Source organism: Apostichopus japonicus, chromosome 8 (genome assembly GCF_037975245.1).
Source record: "Apostichopus japonicus isolate 1M-3 chromosome 8, ASM3797524v1, whole genome shotgun sequence".
Lineage (NCBI taxonomy): Eukaryota > Metazoa > Echinodermata > Holothuroidea > Aspidochirotida > Stichopodidae > Apostichopus > Apostichopus japonicus.
The window spans coordinates 12,226,617-12,243,699 of NC_092568.1; the positions used below are offsets into that span (position 1 = coordinate 12,226,617).

Genomic DNA, 17,083 nt, shown 5'->3' on the forward strand with positions numbered 1-17,083 from the left:
CGTGAAAATGGCAAAATCTGAAATTGACGTTTTGTCTACATCATACCAACGCATCAAACTTGCAAACATCTGATAACTTAACGTTTCGACTACATCATACCATATCATCAAAGTGACAAATATCTGATAATTTACGTTTTGTCGAGAACTCGAAATGTAACTCTTCAAAATGACAAAAATCGGAAAGTTGACGATTTTTGACATTTTGATGATTTGGCATCATGTCATCGAAAGGTCACTTTGTATAGTTTTGTCTAAATGAAGAGTTGATGAATCGCAACAAAACGTCAATTGTCAGATTTTCGACATTTTGAAGATTTAGGAAGTATCGTCAAAACGTCAATTTTCAACTTCTTGCCAGTTTTACGTCTCATCAAAGCGTCAATTTACATGTCGTTTATACGCTTCCGTAGTTACGCAAGCACTTTTCCAGTATTATTGTTCAGTTGATGTTGATCTGCCGTTTTGTATATATATGTCGCTTACTTTTATTAAGTCTTTCATGTCCAATGCATGGCAAATGAACGACGCATGTTACACAAGTGTGTGTCGATAATCATTAATACAAATAACATTACTGATCGATGTCGTGCAAGGTACGGTACCTAATCGTTTAGAACATTGACCACAGTAGTACTACTACTAGTACAGACTGGTAGAAGACGAAACGCAGTTACTGAAGGCGAGAGTTCGTAAGTTCTGTCGTTAATAAGAGGATATATCCTCACAGTCATATTTCAAATGTTACATTCGGGCTGTTGCCCTTATCTAGTAGTAATATAATTACTTAGTTATTCTGTTCACTTGTGTCAGGCCATTGCAGTAGTCATCGTAGTAATACTAGAATTATTAGTAACCTAAGGCTAGGCTAGTCTTGGTAGACCGAAATTAACTGTGAAAAGCAACTGCTGGAATACAATCACGAAATAATACACAATTTCCCATACTTAGGTGTTCTAGAAGCATTGGTCCTGTGGAAAAATGTTTTCTGAATTATGCTTGAGATTTTCATTTGAGGCATAGACACTTGTATTGTCCTCAAGTATTGACTCTAGTTTCAGGCTTCATAATGTGCATGGAACATTACAATTACAACGTAAAACTAGTCTGCCTTGCCTATTACATTTTCAGGAAAAAGATCGTTTGGATTAAAGGTCATCAAAGATATACTATGATGGAATTGAAGAGTGTACTCATAGTAGGTCTACTGAGCATTGTTGCTACTGTCCCAGTCATGGCAAGTATGCTAGGTGGTTACAAGACTGTTGATCCATCTGATGGAGGCGTGCAGCGGGCAGTCACATTTGCAGTTTCAGAAATGAACATGAAGAGTCCCAGGGCCTATCACATGAAGTCTACAAAAATCGTTGATGCATCAGTTCAGGTTAGTAGTGAATACAAGAATATGAGCTTGAATGATGTTTGAAGATCACAACATTCACATGTTTTGGTAGCCATATTTGTGGCAACATTTGCTGATGTGGTTGGATCCATAACCTGACCTAATGGTAAATCCAATCATGTTTGCAACTTGTTGTATCATGTTGTTAAGATCGTAAACCAGCAATAGAAGAAATTTAGATCGGTGCATTTGTCATTATTTTCTTGTACATCAGTTTGAAGACACAATGCAATTGTTCACTTTGTCCAGTATGATACACTGATAATAATTAGAACAAATACTAACAAATTATGATTCAGATATGGTTTGAAGTTGGTTAAATATGGTTTGCATCTCTGGTTCTCATACCACAGGTGGTATCTGGCAAGAATTACCGTGTTAAGTTTGAGGTAGGGGTGAAACAGTGTCAGAAGAATGGACCAGTTCCAGAAAATCTGAAAGACTGTGAGCTCGTGGAGGGAAACAAGGTAAGTAGAAGTGGAACTATCTGGATGTGACAATGAAAGGAAACTTCATGGTTATCAGGGAGAGGGTTTGACAAGGTCAGAAGGTTCCCAAGTTTGAACAAACATCTCCTGTTTTTGTGGAATGGATGTAAGGGATAAAAACACCAACGCAAATGTAACGTTAACAATGCAATTGTTGTCCGAAGACTGCACCAACTTATAAAGAACTTTGAATGTAGATTGTGACACAGTTCAAGTCAGTTGTTGCATAAATAAGAAAGAGAGATCACCATTTGGATGTGTATAACTTTAGTCTATCAGTTGTATTTATAAGGAAGCTGTGTTTTGTTATTAGTAGATACAAACAGGATACGTCCCCATCCATGCCTACCCCTTCCTACTCTTGTTTCTTGACCACACAAATAACTGTCAAATCACTGCAAACCAAGTCGGATGCTGTAACTGTCTTGGATGAAACAAGGATATTATGGCTGATTTTGTTAATTAAAAAGTACTTTGTAAGGGAACAGAACTTTCATGCCATTAAAACTACTGACAGTGAACATTTTGTGGATGGAGCTTGGATACAGATGACGAGTAATTGGGAATAATTTGCTGTTCAAATTTTTTGTGCATAACAGTTTTGAAGGCTCTAAAGTTGTTTCTGAAAGAATCCTATATGTTCCTGTGTAAAATAATACAGCTATACATCTCATAGTTGTACAGCTAAACAGCTATACAGCTATACATGTAAAATAATACAGCTATACATCTTTGGACTTGTACAGTAATTTGACCATTTTTCATAGCATTTTGTTGCAATACCGGATAAATTATTCCCTGAGCAACTAGTTCTGTGAATGATTCTGTTACAACTTAGGAGTAAGAACTATGTGTACTGTATGAATATCAGTTTATTCTAATCCTACCATGATTCCTTGTATTTGTCTGTCGGACTGATCAAATGAAATTTATTCGACTGGGGGAAATGAGATCTTGAGCAGGCACTGCATCTAACTAGTGACACTCAAGTGAAGTCTTGTACCGATGGCATTCAAGTGCTACTAATCATATCCTTCATAGGCTAACACTGGTATTAACTCAACTGAAAACTGTCTTCTTTGTCGTAAATATGTCTTTAACTTGGAGTATAAATTCTAGCCACTAAGTACACTTGATGCCAAGCTTTCAGTTGGCCTTGTAATAACTAATAAGTTGTAAGATTGGTTTCATACTGAACATTTATCTCACTTGACAGACAGAGTTGCTTTCCCCTTTCTGTATTAAGTGAAAGCTAGTCTGTTGTGGTGCGTGTCTTACCTGCCTGCATGTAAGTTTAAGCTTCACTCGTCATTGATTTGTGCATTGCAGTTTATGTTGTTCAGTGTTGCTGGTACAAGATACTCCAAGGGCAGATGTACAATTGATATCAATGTAAACTGTGTCTGAGTTAAATGGGTTCTTTCCATCTACAACCTGTCTCTTTTCCTAAATTTGCTTTCCATTGCACAACCAAACCAAACTCTACACCTCTCTGCTCTCTTGTCATACAGGTCAACATCTATATATGGCAATTTGTGTTGATTTTTAAATGAAGGTTGTAATGGCGATTTATGTTGCACCGTAAGCCTTGCAAAGTTTTACAGATGACTGCTGCATTTTGACTCCCATGCTGAAAGCAAACGGAATCATTGCGGTCGTGATGCCATGTGCGAGTGTGTGTGTATCTGACACTTTGGCTAGTAAACACGATAACTCAATATTCTTAAGTTGGATGAAGTTCAAACTTTATGTATAGATGCACCATATTGAGTCCTCGGCTGCTATTTTTTGGGGGCAAGGATGATAGGTTGTACTAGTTCACTAGAGGTCAAAGTGTGAAAACCTTGTAAAAACGATAACTTAATATTCTAAAGTTGGAAGAACTTTACACTTGTATGTACATGCACAGTAGTGAGTTTGATGTTGCTATTGTGTTTGCTTGGGATCAAAGGTCATACTAGGTCACCAGAGGTAAAACTGAAATCCTTGTAAACATGATAATTCAAGAAGTACATCTTCCTTGAACTTCATATTTAGTATTTAGATCGAGTTAGGTGAGTGCAAGAATCCTATCGAAATTGATAGGGGTCAAATGAGGTCAACAGGTTTCAAAGTTTGAAAAATCTTTTATCCAAATTTATCCAAGTTTAAGAACTGTAAACATGCTTGATGATATTCCGTTTGTCATGACTTTCTCTTTTGTGTCTCAACAGAAAAAGATCTGTGAAGTTGTCGTCTGGGAAAAGTTGTGGTTGAATTGGAAAAAACTGACATCTTCTCAGTGCAGTGATGCGTAAACAAGAAATTACCTGTATGGTGTACCATCCTCCTTGCAATAATAGATTTAGATCTACAAAGGCCCACAAAATAGTATTAAATTGAACATGTACATGTATGTATTTATAGTAAAGTAGTGCTTTAAGTTGTGGAATGGTAGAGAGAAGTAGATAGATTTATTAGAAATGTAATAAAAATATATTTGTTTACAAGTGGCAGTAACAAAGGACCTCAAATGAGGTTACAATCAGAAGCAGTTGGATCCCATGAAAATAAATGCAAACTGCGTAAACGACAAACATTGTTTTGAAGAAGAAGACAACTGTCGTTGGATTCTGAGGTAAGTTACTTTAAAACTTGTAATGTGAAAAAAAAAACATTGGATTGTAAACAAAACACTTAAAATGGACACAGATTTTCTTCACTCCTTACATGCTCTACCAAGCCTAGCGCAACCAGGTAACCTGGTAGCACAGTGTATTCTCTTGGCAATCAGTCCATTCTGGACTACCACCCTCCTTCTCCTTGTCATTCTACCACTTAGAGCATCTAGAGCACATAACAAGAGAAGAAAATTCTGATCTCAAAAAATTCTACCGTTAGTAGTAAAACGTCTGAGCCTTTGGAAGGATCTACGTCATCTTATTCACCAGAAGTACATCTCCACACCGAGATTGGAGGAGTATCATTTCCTTTTCAGCCATTTTGGGGAACCTTATGTTACCTTAGGCTTTGCCTGTTTGTCACACCTAAAATGGACCCATTTTTATTGCAACGATTTTATCTTGACTAGCAGTTGTTGAAAAGTATAGTACATGGGTATCATTTCTGATATATATCTACAGTACTATAGCTACAATGGAGCAAATTTGAAGATGTAGCCTGGTAAAATGTTAACAAGTTTTGGCCTATAATTTTAAGGTATTTTGTTGCATATCTTGGGATGCTATTGGTCAACATTGTGTTTATTTTTATTTGTTTTACTCAGCAAACTGGTGACAGAGTTTTTCTAACCTCTATGAAGAGCCTAGTGAGCCCAATGTTTAGTTATTAGTTTGACCTGACATGAAATAAATGTAAAATAAAACAACGGCTCTTATAAATATTTAAAGCATTTATCACATACAATTTTTGTTAATGCCAGTTTTATTGTTTTTACTGATAATGAGGTGTATTATATGTTGCAATTCAATAGCTGGATAACGTGACCAGCAAACAGCAGGAAACTTCAAAGGTTTTACACTTTGTGGTTCCTTACTGGAAGCCAATGAACCTATGCAGTCAGGTCGGCATGTGTGTGGGTGTGTGTGTGTCAGTCTGTGACACTTACTTGTGTCTGTGATACGTCAACAACAGAGTGATGGATATTTGTCTTACCTTCTGTGTAGATGTATTATAAGTGAGGAGGTGTGCCCTATCCTTTATGAATATTAATGAGGTTATGAAGTCAAATGTTAAAACATTTACAACGCAATAACTCTGCAACGTGAAGTTGGATTTGTATACAGTTGTTAACTAATAGCTGGTACATGTAGGCCTTATTTTTATTTTGACCATCTGGACCCCCAAAAAGTCAGGACCCATATTTGGGCTGGGTTTGCCCAAATTTTGTTTCCACCTTAAATGCATTTTGGGACATATTCTTTGGGCCAGAATTTGTGTGGCCCAATATTTTTGGGACCATTTGGGCTCACAGTTTCTTTACATTGCAATAACTCTGCAAATGTCAGTCGGATTGTAGCCAAACTTGGTATACAGTTGTTGGTTAATAGCTGGTACTTGTAGGCTTAAAGTTTTTGTGACCATCAGTGGGCCCAATTTTATTTCATTATGCATTTTGGGACACATTTTTTGGACCCGAATATCTGGGGTTTAATATTTTTGGGACCAAGATTTTATCGGGCTAAATTTCTGGGGAGTAGCCAAAATTTTAAAGCTGCAATAACACAACCCTAAATCAGATTGTATCCAAACTTGGAATACAGTTGGTTAATAACTGGTACATGTAGGCATAAATATTATGATATAGGGTAATGAAATACACAACACTCTACTCTTCCACTAAGCAAGGTACAATGGTGCCGGTTAGGCTCTTGTTGTTGATGTTTACAACAAAAAATTGATAAAAACTTCTTTTGACTGTATTAGATTGTGTATGTGTCTGCCATGGTGTTTGTCAGCATGAGACTTTTATTTCATAATAGAACAAGGTCTAGTTTTTAATCTTCTATCAAACTTAAAAGTCAGTAAATAAAGTATAGCAATTATTATCTCTTATGTGCATTAATATGTGTGAGAATTAAATTGATACACAAGTACATCTGTAGTTTATCGTAGCCAGTATTGGCATATTATCTTCCATATTAGATTTAAAAATGTTGTCTTTCAAATGCTTTGCATGATCCAGAGGAAAATATGAAATAAATGCGAGACAATGTCAGTTTTCTTATTTTAACTTTCGTTCTTCTGGAATAAACTAATTTGCAGTAGTGTTACAACTTTCAAGTTCGTGTGTTGCATGTAACACAACCAAGCTTTGAAAGGCTGCAGGGTGAACACATGTAATATTGCAGGGGCGGATGCAGGATTTTTGACAGGGGGGGGTCTGACTGGTCCAGCCGCGCCTGATCGAAAGACTATCTAAGCGAAGCGCCACCATCGGTTGGCGCGGAGCGTACCAGAAATTTTTTGGCTTTACAAACCCCCCCAGATGGACGGAAACGGCACTTCACGAGTATTCTAAGCTGCATGTACCTAGCCTGAAAATATGGATCTCATGTCTGCAATTTCTCAATTGATGAGAAAAAAACAATCTATGAAATATGGTAATACATATCAGATGAGTTGAGATGATACAAAAATCATAATGCCTTTAGCCACCAATCTCCCTCCCGTTCCGTCACCCGGCTGTTTGATGCAGGGCCGGATCCGGGATTCTGGAAGGGTGAGGGGTTGGCCTCCAGTGATCCTAGGGTCTAAGGGGAGAAGGTTTCCCTCAATCCATTGTGAAATTCTTGGACATTTAAGTACAACAGGGAACCCCCTTCAATTAAGCTATTCAAAGCACCTACAAAAACTCACTCGAAATGTATTTGCATCAGTACGAGTTAGCTTTATTGATGATCTATTCATGGTAGATTGGAGAGAACAAACGCCGTGGATGTTTCTCAATGAACTTTCGGACCACTTCGTCAGTGTCGATAGGAGTGTTATAATACGTGTTCATGAGAACAAGAGCTGTGAGACGTTCCTTGCCCATTGTTGATCGGAGAACAGTTTTATGCCTTCTCACCGCAGAAACCGATCTCTCATGAAGAATTCGTCGGCGCATCCTATGCAGCAGGGACGTAGCCAGGGGGGAGCAGGGGGAGCGACTGCTCCCTCCTTTCAGTGTCGATTTTTTTTTTTTTTTAAACTGTCGTTTTTTTAGCATGGTATTTTGTCAGTGCTCTTTTGATCTTGAATACTCGTCAGCTCCGTTAACTCGATTGTAATCGTAGTAACATTCACGACTACTGATTCAACTACTTACTTAGTTTGGCAGATGCAATTAGCTAAATTTAGCTTATAGCCAATTACAAGCCTACAGTTGGCCACTGCGTTATAAAATACATATTGCCTACCTAACCGCACTCTATGGAATGTCACGAACTGTATGCACAACAACGTCGACAACGTTCGTTCAATGAGTCGTCCTAAGTTGTTGCACGAACAGCATGTTATGGAGCTAAGCTAGCAATCGTACGTGATACGCACTTCCTATAAATAATTATTACACTGCTAATACACTGCGATAACGATATTTGTTTTTAGGCCACTGCATATCTGGCTGTATTACAAAATATGAAAGTTTATATTGTCCATCAGTTAAGTTCGTCAAATGTATTCAAGTCCAGACATTGGACAATAAACAAGAATCATCCTACTGGAAAACTTGTAAAAGAGCACTATGTTTGTCTTTCTGATATATTATGTAAAAGAACATGTAAAAGAATTTAACCAGGAAACAAAATCTGCTGGTACTGATATCATATGATCAGGGCGTAGCCAGTATGTAGCACGATAGTTTCATTCAACACTCTACTCGCCGAAAAAGACTATAGGATCCGATCTTGTCAGTTTTTTAACATGTAGTTAAGAACCCGTTTACGCAGGTAATATTTCAGGTGAGAAAACACTTGAGAAAGTTGCATCAGATGGCAATCGTCGGATAGCTCTCGCCTTCTCTTATTAGGCTAACTTAAACATTTAATAGCTACAGTTGTATCAAATACATTTCTGGACTATCTTTGTATCTACAAGTATCAGAAGTTGAAAAGTAAGACTACTCTGTACATGTACCTTCAAGAGCGGCGGAACCGGGGGGCACAGGGGGCAAGTGCCCCCACTTTTCCTCAGGTTAAAAATGTGCCCTTTTTCTACATAAAACGTGTACTCTTGGTCACCTTATTAGGTCAGCGATATTTCAGTAAGAGATCTAATCCTAATTTAGAACTATCAGGGGCAGATAAAATTTTAGTTGAGAACATTCCACAGTCAAATAAGCCTATCGTTGATTAACAGACTTTATATGTATAGAGCTGCAGCACTTTGTTGCCTGTTGTTGTCACGATCGGCGTGCCAAGTTCCAAAACAGCCTTTTCGATAAACATTTACTAGCTACAGTTGTATCAAAGACAAATACTGGCTATGGTTGTTTCAAAGACATTTCTGGCCTGTCTTTGTATCTACAAGTATCAGAAGTTGAAAAGTAAGACTGCTTAGACGGGTGGGGGGGGGGGGGCGTTGATGGAGTGATGTGTATACGCAAATAAGATAATACAATAAGATTTATAAAGGGTACTAAATATCAGGCTGCATCAGTCCAATCGAATTTCTGCAAAGTGCCCTTTGACGTCGGTGCCCCCCCCCCCCCCAGATTAAAAGTGCTTCCGCCGCCCTTGTGTAACTTGCTAATTTTAATACATTATGTATTATTGAATTACGTACTATTTTAACTCGTTTGTTTTTGGGTTTAAAAGTGATATTGAATGAGGTGTCTCAAGTTAGCAAGAGGCCAGGGAACCAGAATGAACACTAGGGAAGGGCCGTTTCCGGCCATCTGGGGGGTTTGTAAAACCAAAAATGTTTCTTGTACGCTCCGCGCCAACCGATGGTGGCGCTCCGCTCAGATAGTCGTGCCTACAACTTTGAAAATCCATATCAATCGCAAAAAGTGCTCCCCCTTTCAAATTCCTGGCTACGTCGCTGTTATGCAGCCTACCGCTCTGCCACCTCACCGCCAAAAACAATTCGAGCACCACCTCAATTTTGAAACTTTTCGGTCTGAAAATTGAGATTTTTAGGCATTTTTTGCAAGTGTAGCACGCGTGCACACAGTCCATTTGACGGAAAAAACACACCTGGCTGACTTGTGAGGATAACCGCCCTTCTGACGTCCTACATGTTTAAAATTGGCGCTTAATTGAATTATTTTTTCTCTCTCTCTCTTTTTTTCTCTTTTTTTTACTTTTTTTTTGGCCAAGAGCAGGGGGGTCCGGACCCCCTGGACCCCCCTGGATCCGCGCCTGTATTGATCTCATCACTTGTGATTTACATTTTAGCACAAAACACAAACAATACATCTTTATGTGAATGGAAAAACAAGAAAGACAAGCAGAATAACCTAACCGAACACGTCGAATCACTTCAGTTCCTTCGAGTTCAAGAAAATGCATGCCATTTAAAGTAGCTTGTACTTAGAGGTTGACTACTTACAGTTACGTCTTATTACAGTAACCATTTATAGATGCACTATAAAGTAGAAATATTCGATCTGGTAGTAAGCTTGGGCAAAGGAAAATTTCGTCCGAAATTGTCTTTGTTATTATTGTAGCACTTGCAATATTGGAATCACTGGCCAAGTGAACGATACCTACATGACTGAACGTTGAAACTTACAGTTTCATATGGTCTATGTACATTTGCAGTTTCAGAGGCTAGCTGCGTAGCCAACATATTCTGAGCCGCTCACAAGCGCCCTCACTTTGTAGGTACCTACAAGACTACTCCCTGGTGTGTTGTCCGCCCAAAAATTATCACCATGAGCAACCGAAAAGTTCTTCCTAATTACTGCAAGCACTCCACTTGCACTACAATACTGCGTATTTGCAGGCAAATGCAGTTCTAGTTTTGCCTTTAATTGACGTTTCGATTACCACAGCTAGTATGAGGGGGTAGTGCGGAGTACTGATATTATTTGGAGTGGTTAGGAAAGTGGAAAGGAGAAAATGCGCCATTGTTGCAAAGCGCATCAAGAATGGCACACAAAAACTTCAGCGGCGTCCACTGCATGAACGTAACGTTCAAGAAGACCTAAGTTTATCATCTGCCTCTTCAAATGATTTCATGATCACGCGCAACATTCTCTCCTGTCGACAACCGGTCGGTCAAGTCAATTTACTACAGCGGGTATAATTTCACGCTGCGTTTCATGTCATGATGAACAGGATAAAGCAACTGAATGGTACAGTGATGTTATCAAATGGAGCCTGCTATTTGAAACAAAACCAAAGAAGAAAGAAAAGCTTTCTAAACTACTGATCAAATTGGTTGTATCTAACAGTCTCCGGCGTCCTGCCATGACCACTGCTGTAGGGCATACACCACGCCTACTGATTTGGTGTATTGCAAGTTTCTTTTCATGTTTTAGTTACAAGGATTATTTTTTATGTTTCAATAGTCTGAAATAACTATACTGACAGTGCAAAAGCCAGGTGGATAGAAGGGAAATTATGGCATTTGAGATATATTTTGGAGAATAAGGAAGATTTAGCAAAGAGAGTATGGAGAGTTCTGTGCTAAACTTTATCCTAGTTCAAATATATATGGCTACTGCCACAGTGTGCTATTGTGGGTAAATTTTGCGAATGCCATGCTAGTCCAATCCATCAGCTATCATTTGGTGTGTTGGTCGTGTCAGTAATTGAAATACTTCTCTCAATACGCTCTAGCGCCCTCGGTAACTTTGCTCGGAACGGGTGCGCCAGGTTGAGGTGCCTCTTGGTTGCTAAATACATGTGCTGCAATTTAGTCCAAAGCACCCAACGAGCCGGTAGCAATTTATACCACAATCCCCACCTCACCCCGGCCTCCCCCTCCCTCTGATCAGGTCTACACACATTCTATATGCATGGGTTCCAATTTGCGTATATTAGGCTAACCCACACTGGATGAAATTCCGCGTGTTCTGTAAAATGCGTTTCTATGGTGTCATGGGTATACGTCTAGAAGTTTTCTTCAGTAGTGCGGTGTAAGACGCAGAGTTGCGCGTAAAGAGTGCGATACGTATGTCTTCCGTGTACGTGGTTGGGCGTATCTCGTAGAGGCGCGACGTGCGGGTTGGATGCAAAGCTGTCTTCGGCATATAACCTTCAATGATTTAGCATAGCGGCGAAGGACTTTGTAGACCTAGAAGCGTACTTCGTGGAGGGGACTGCGTGGTCACTGCGCGCGGCGTTTCAGTATATATTACGTCACAAGAAAATGACAAACAGAACGAAGATAAACATCACAAGGTATAATAATGTAATATTTTATATTGCAATTGCTTTTCGTTGAAGATAAGTCTATTGTGCGATTTCTCAAGATGTTCTTTACATTTTCACTGGCAAGCTACTATGCTTCCTCTTACATGGCTAGGAAGTTCACCAAATTTCTGGCATATGGACGAGGTAAGTTGGAACTATGTACAATGGGATACAAGGTATTCTAAAGTAAAGCCTCATTGAGTCATCTGGAATATTCGTATCGAGAAATGATTCTAACTTGATGGGACAGTAAGCCCGAATAAAGCGTAATATTTAAGCGCATAAAGTGTTTTATTACGTGATCAATCTCATGCCATAGTGTAAAGCTATACGATGGTAGAGAAGTTAGTCACGAATTCACTTCGTTACAACGAGGTGCATGGCTTCGGTGTAAACATTCATATTAAGCACACTCAATTGAGATAAAGGTAGCATTGGTAGAATTCTGAGAGGTTGTCTGCTGTAATTTTAGTTGTTGAATTCTTGTATGAATTACAATTTCATAGGTTTCAATGGTTTATTTTTGTCAAAGGTTTATTGAAAACTTAAACCTTTCTTTCATAGAAAGAAAAGGTTTGATTGTGAAAAATTACACACCCCGTCCATAGTGTCGCGTAACAAGATTTATATCTGATCTCTTCATAAAATGTTTCTGATTCCATATACTTATATAAGGCAAGTCATTGCAAGAAACTGAATTCTTTCTTTATAGTAAGTCAGATAATTTTTCGTTTATCCTCAGCTCAATACATCCTCCCAGAAGGATGTTACGGGTACCGTCCTCCGTTTCAAGGTAAGGTGTAGGTCAAAGTCAAATTACGTCATCCAATTATGGTAGAGCATTTATATCACGTGATTAACAGCTCCATATAAAAGATGAATAAAATGTAATATCTTAGCAAGTGCCCTCAGTAAAAATGTTGCACTGGAAGGGGAAAGGAGAATGGGGAGTGGTGGTATAAGAGCGTACAGTACAGCTTAACTAGGTCAGGGCTTGGAGGGTAAGTAGAGGAACCGAGCTTTGAGAATCGGGTTATAGTTAAGCATTTTTCTCCACGTGTGATTCTTTTTATACTTTTTCCTACCCCGGTGAGTAATTAAGGGAAAGATACAACGACCGTACACTCATATAGCACTACCCTCCCCCAACCCCTCCCCCACGTAATATATTGAAATTATTGATTTAAGATCTTTATTCTGTCTCTAAGTGAAGCTAGTGCATTTTAAACAGGCTTCTTGTTATCATTAAACTGTATTATATCTACACAGATCTACAACGGAAACCCTTCAATCGGGAATTTCCCGTGACCGAAGAAAATATTTCTTCGCTCCTTTGCTTTCCATCAGGTATTTCATTCATTCTTCAATTTTGTAACAGAACTGAACTGTATAATTACACTTTTCCAAAAAGTTCTATGACCACTGGCTGTTAATTGCTACTGCCCTCTATTTTACAAGACCCGAGCCTATCCATAAAGAACCATTCGTCGTCCTTTGAGTGTCTCATTTTGCTTCATAATTATGTTCGTTTGGTTGTTTAATCAACGCTTTCCTTACTTGCTCTCTTGTATGTGCGTGCGTGCGTGCGGATTTGTGTGTGTTCGTTGTTGAATCATCAAAATGGCTATAACTTGTTAGATAATGTCTCTATCATACATTCTTTGTTTTGTTGTAGAGCAAACTCTGCGCATGCGTGAAGATCTTTTTAACAGTAAGCTTATCAACTCTTCATTCGTTTTAATACTTCATGAATATTCATACTATATTGTTCATTTTAAAAGGAAAGATGACTTACTTATATAAGTCAAACATTAATATAAACAATACTATTATTAATTACTTTCTTGCGAACTGTGGGGCACAACGAAGGATCTTGATCGCAGAATTGACACTTTTCAAAGGAGACTACTTCGAAATATTCTCAACATTAGATGGACCAATAATAATTGGTTATCAAATGATGAGCTCTACAACGAAACCAACCAAACACCTTGGTCATCGATAGTCGCACATAGAAGATTGAGATTTTTCGGTCATGTAGCAAGACTCCAAGAGGACGCTCCAGCAAAGGTTGCTTTAAGAGAAGCACTGAGACATACTGCTAAACCAGTTGGAAGGCCCGTGACTACATTGCTTGGAAAAATAAAATCGCAATTCAAGGACATTAATATTAACAATTTCGAAGAAGCAATAAACCTTGCGCAAGATCGTGATACGTGGCGGAGGTTAATCACTGAGCATGTCGGATAGACGAGACTCAACTTACTACTACTACTACTAATTAAAGCTATCTTGATGGATACTGAATATCCAAACCCTATACGTTCGTTAAAAACCAAAAAAGACATTAAAGGCAAACTTAAGTATAAACCATGTTATACATTCCCTTTTCCTATACTTAGGCTATCTGATCTCACGCTTCAAGACCAGCTAAAACTCTTCCCTGACTTTGAGCTGGCAAACCTTGAAGGTGAGTTATAAACTTGAGATCTTGTATTGAAATAAATACACATATCATAATTATTTAACTAATGGAACACGATACAGACGGTAAGACTATTTCAAAGACGTTATGATAGATTTAGTTTTCATGTCATCTATCTTATGTTTAGTTAATATTATTATTTCTTGGTCTCCAGAGTGCCTCCTTCGTGGAATTTCTTCAAGTATTCCTCTCGATCACAAGAACGGTAAGTTAAGCTTACATATATCAGTATTATCAAATTTCAGACAGACCAGACTATTCATTAAACATGCTAACCGTGTTCGACCAGTTAAACTGATTTTAATCTTTATACTTTCAGATCCTGCGAGAATCTATTTTATTCCAAATTCATGTGACTTTGGGATCATTTCTTTACCTCGATGTGAGTTTGATTGTTTTAAAGCAAGATCTCATTGAATGTGTTATTTTTTTTTTACTAAATTTGCTAGAATTCTAATTAACTACTGGGTCTTTGTATTATCCGCATACCCTCTCTATATACTCCCGAGCCCCTCATCCAACGCCCTTTCTAACCTTTCCTTACCTCCTCTCCACACATTTCACTGACATGCTCTTCTCTTTCCGTCACTCCCTTTCCCCTCTACACTTCCCTTCCGACTGAATGTTGAAGCACTTTCACTGTGACTAAAATTACTTGCATGTATTAAGTGTGAAGTGGTCTTAGTAGGTGCAACAATTAAACTCTTAATGTGATTTCACATAAACTTGCATTTAATAGAATTAACCCTATGACCCTGAAAAACGAGTCTTATTTAGTGACATATCCAGAAGAACAAGTTCCTACTGATGTAAGAGGAGTAGCGGCCTTATCCCCCCTCCCTCACCCCTTACCCCATTACATATTATTACCGGCAATGTTGTATCTTCATTAAGCTCTAAAATAAGCATCAACATATTTCTTGCATGTTTAAAGTTTTAATAGTCGAGCAGTACATGACCCCTGCTGCCTTCGAGAAGCATCAACAAGATGATACTACCTCTAGCTGGTCTGGTAAGATATATTTTGTTTCCTTTCAGTACTTCATCATTTTCGTGACTTTGTTATATTATAAACGATATGTTTTTAGTGAGATGCATGGCACTTCAGTAAAATAATTTGGTTTATAGTTTATCGCCAATAAGTAAACAAAAAGGAAAGAAATCAAACTCTCGTTGTCAAAAAAGTGGTTATATCTTTATACTTAAAAGTTTAGCCAATTTTATTCACGCTGCAGATATTCAGGGCCAACACACTCAACAGACCACAACAACGAGATATGAAGGTAAAGTAACACTCACTGTAGTCGTTAGGCTATAAAATATGGTTATACTATAATGAAGTATTTAGGTATATCTTCTTTTTCAAGACTGTATGTAAGGGGGGGGGCGGTCACTTGTGGAAGTCTCTGCAGTACCATATTAAATATTTATCAGTAAATAAAACATTTTGACGAGAAAAGTCACATTTTCGCTTTTCAGGTTACACCCTGACTTACTACCAGTACACCTTCAAAAGTTCAACTGGTGAGTATTGAGTGAAATTGGATTAAGTATTGTGCGCAAGAAAAGACAAGTTAATACTAAACTGATTTAAAAAAAAATATTAATATTAATCTTTCACTTCTTCAATAATTTCGACTCAAGGGATAATAAACCTGAGATTTATGCATTGAAAGTCTTCTTGGCTGTTTAAAAATATAACATTATTTGAATCTCTTTCAGGCCCTGATCAGATGCAAAACACCGAGGAAACTCTAACAGGTGAGAAATATAGATTGTTTGTTAACACATCACAGAGTTTTGATTGATTTGAAAAAAAATAATTATTACTTCAAACTGCTGTTTCATATTTCTTTCAGATCCAACAGGTAACAAGACAGCTACCAAATACATGTACTATTGGACTGGTAAGTGTTATCATATTGTATCACATGTTCTGACCGGGGTGTTTCTCTTTGGATGTTCATTTGGCGAGGGGGGGTGGGGGTACCTTATGCTCAATTTATACTGTATCATCTGGGGGTAAAGAATGGGATAAACAGTGGTGTGGGAAGGATTACTTATTGGAGCTATTACGGCTCATTATTTACTTACAAGAAGTAAGCATATATCCTTAACGTCATCGACACTGTGACTTTTTCTGTGAGTTTATTGTTTCAGCGACACTAATGGATTCCTCTTTCCTTTCTCTGACAGATGGGGTGTCTTCATACCAACTGAAGGCGAATAAGATAACAACTCAAACCGAAGGTTTGTAATTTCAAATATATAATAATAACAAGGAGCCATGAATATCAAATTACAATTTATCTTATATATCAAGTATTCTTATACATTAATAATACCTTTTATTGCCTATTAGTCTGTCATATTATGATGTTAAGTAATATATTCTGTGTTTATAGACGGACAAACTATCACCCATACACAGGACATTCAACAGTGTGATTACTCTGGTGAGTAACCTACTGTCCATTATTTTATTATTATTATTATTTATTATTTTACCCAATTATTAATTTATTTATTATTTGAAACAATCATAAGACTAGCTTCTCATCAAATAATAATGTGTTTAGCAAATTTCGTCATCTTTCCCCCAGTCCACCCACCCTACTCTTCATCACTGTTCAAAACATAATCGTGGAAGTTATAACGCACACTGCTTCAGTATAATATTGATACAGTTACATTTGTAAATATTAAATATTCCATAATTTGTAGTAAATTACTCTCCTCGTTCACAGTTTTTGGGATTGGCAAGGAAGAGCTAAGCCACATCACTGATAACACTGTAGTAGGTAAGTAGCTATATACCTCTGTCATTGATATACATGCATTTATATACGATCGCACAGCGATA

The 17,083-nt window shown here is 37.8% G+C and overlaps 2 protein-coding genes and 1 long non-coding RNA gene across 3 annotated transcripts; all 3 read left to right on the forward strand.

Moving 5' to 3' along the window:
- Positions 1-521: 521 nt before the first annotated feature.
- On the forward strand, positions 522-6,607 carry LOC139971116 (cystatin-1-like). The gene is made up of 4 exons (XM_071977319.1): positions 522-692; positions 1,132-1,384; positions 1,756-1,869; positions 4,104-6,607. Exons 2-4 carry the CDS (start codon positions 1,172-1,174, stop codon positions 4,185-4,187), a joined length of 411 nt encoding a protein of 136 aa, XP_071833420.1. The 5' UTR covers positions 522-692; positions 1,132-1,171; the 3' UTR covers positions 4,188-6,607.
- A 3,107-nt stretch (positions 6,608-9,714) lies between these two features.
- Positions 9,715-15,538, forward strand: LOC139970458 (uncharacterized). Its single transcript, XM_071976187.1, has 8 exons — positions 9,715-11,879; positions 12,478-12,528; positions 13,005-13,082; positions 13,411-13,446; positions 14,375-14,425; positions 14,540-14,602; positions 15,164-15,232; positions 15,456-15,538. The coding sequence occupies exons 1-8, from the start codon at positions 11,795-11,797 to the stop codon at positions 15,536-15,538; spliced, it is 516 nt and encodes a 171-aa protein (XP_071832288.1). The 5' UTR covers positions 9,715-11,794.
- Positions 15,539-15,660: 122 nt separating this feature from the next.
- On the forward strand, positions 15,661-16,676 carry LOC139971311 (uncharacterized). Its single transcript, XR_011794356.1, has 4 exons — positions 15,661-15,744; positions 15,943-16,127; positions 16,417-16,470; positions 16,626-16,676. It is a non-coding gene; the product is annotated as an uncharacterized lncRNA (long non-coding RNA).
- Positions 16,677-17,083: the final 407 nt, after the last annotated feature.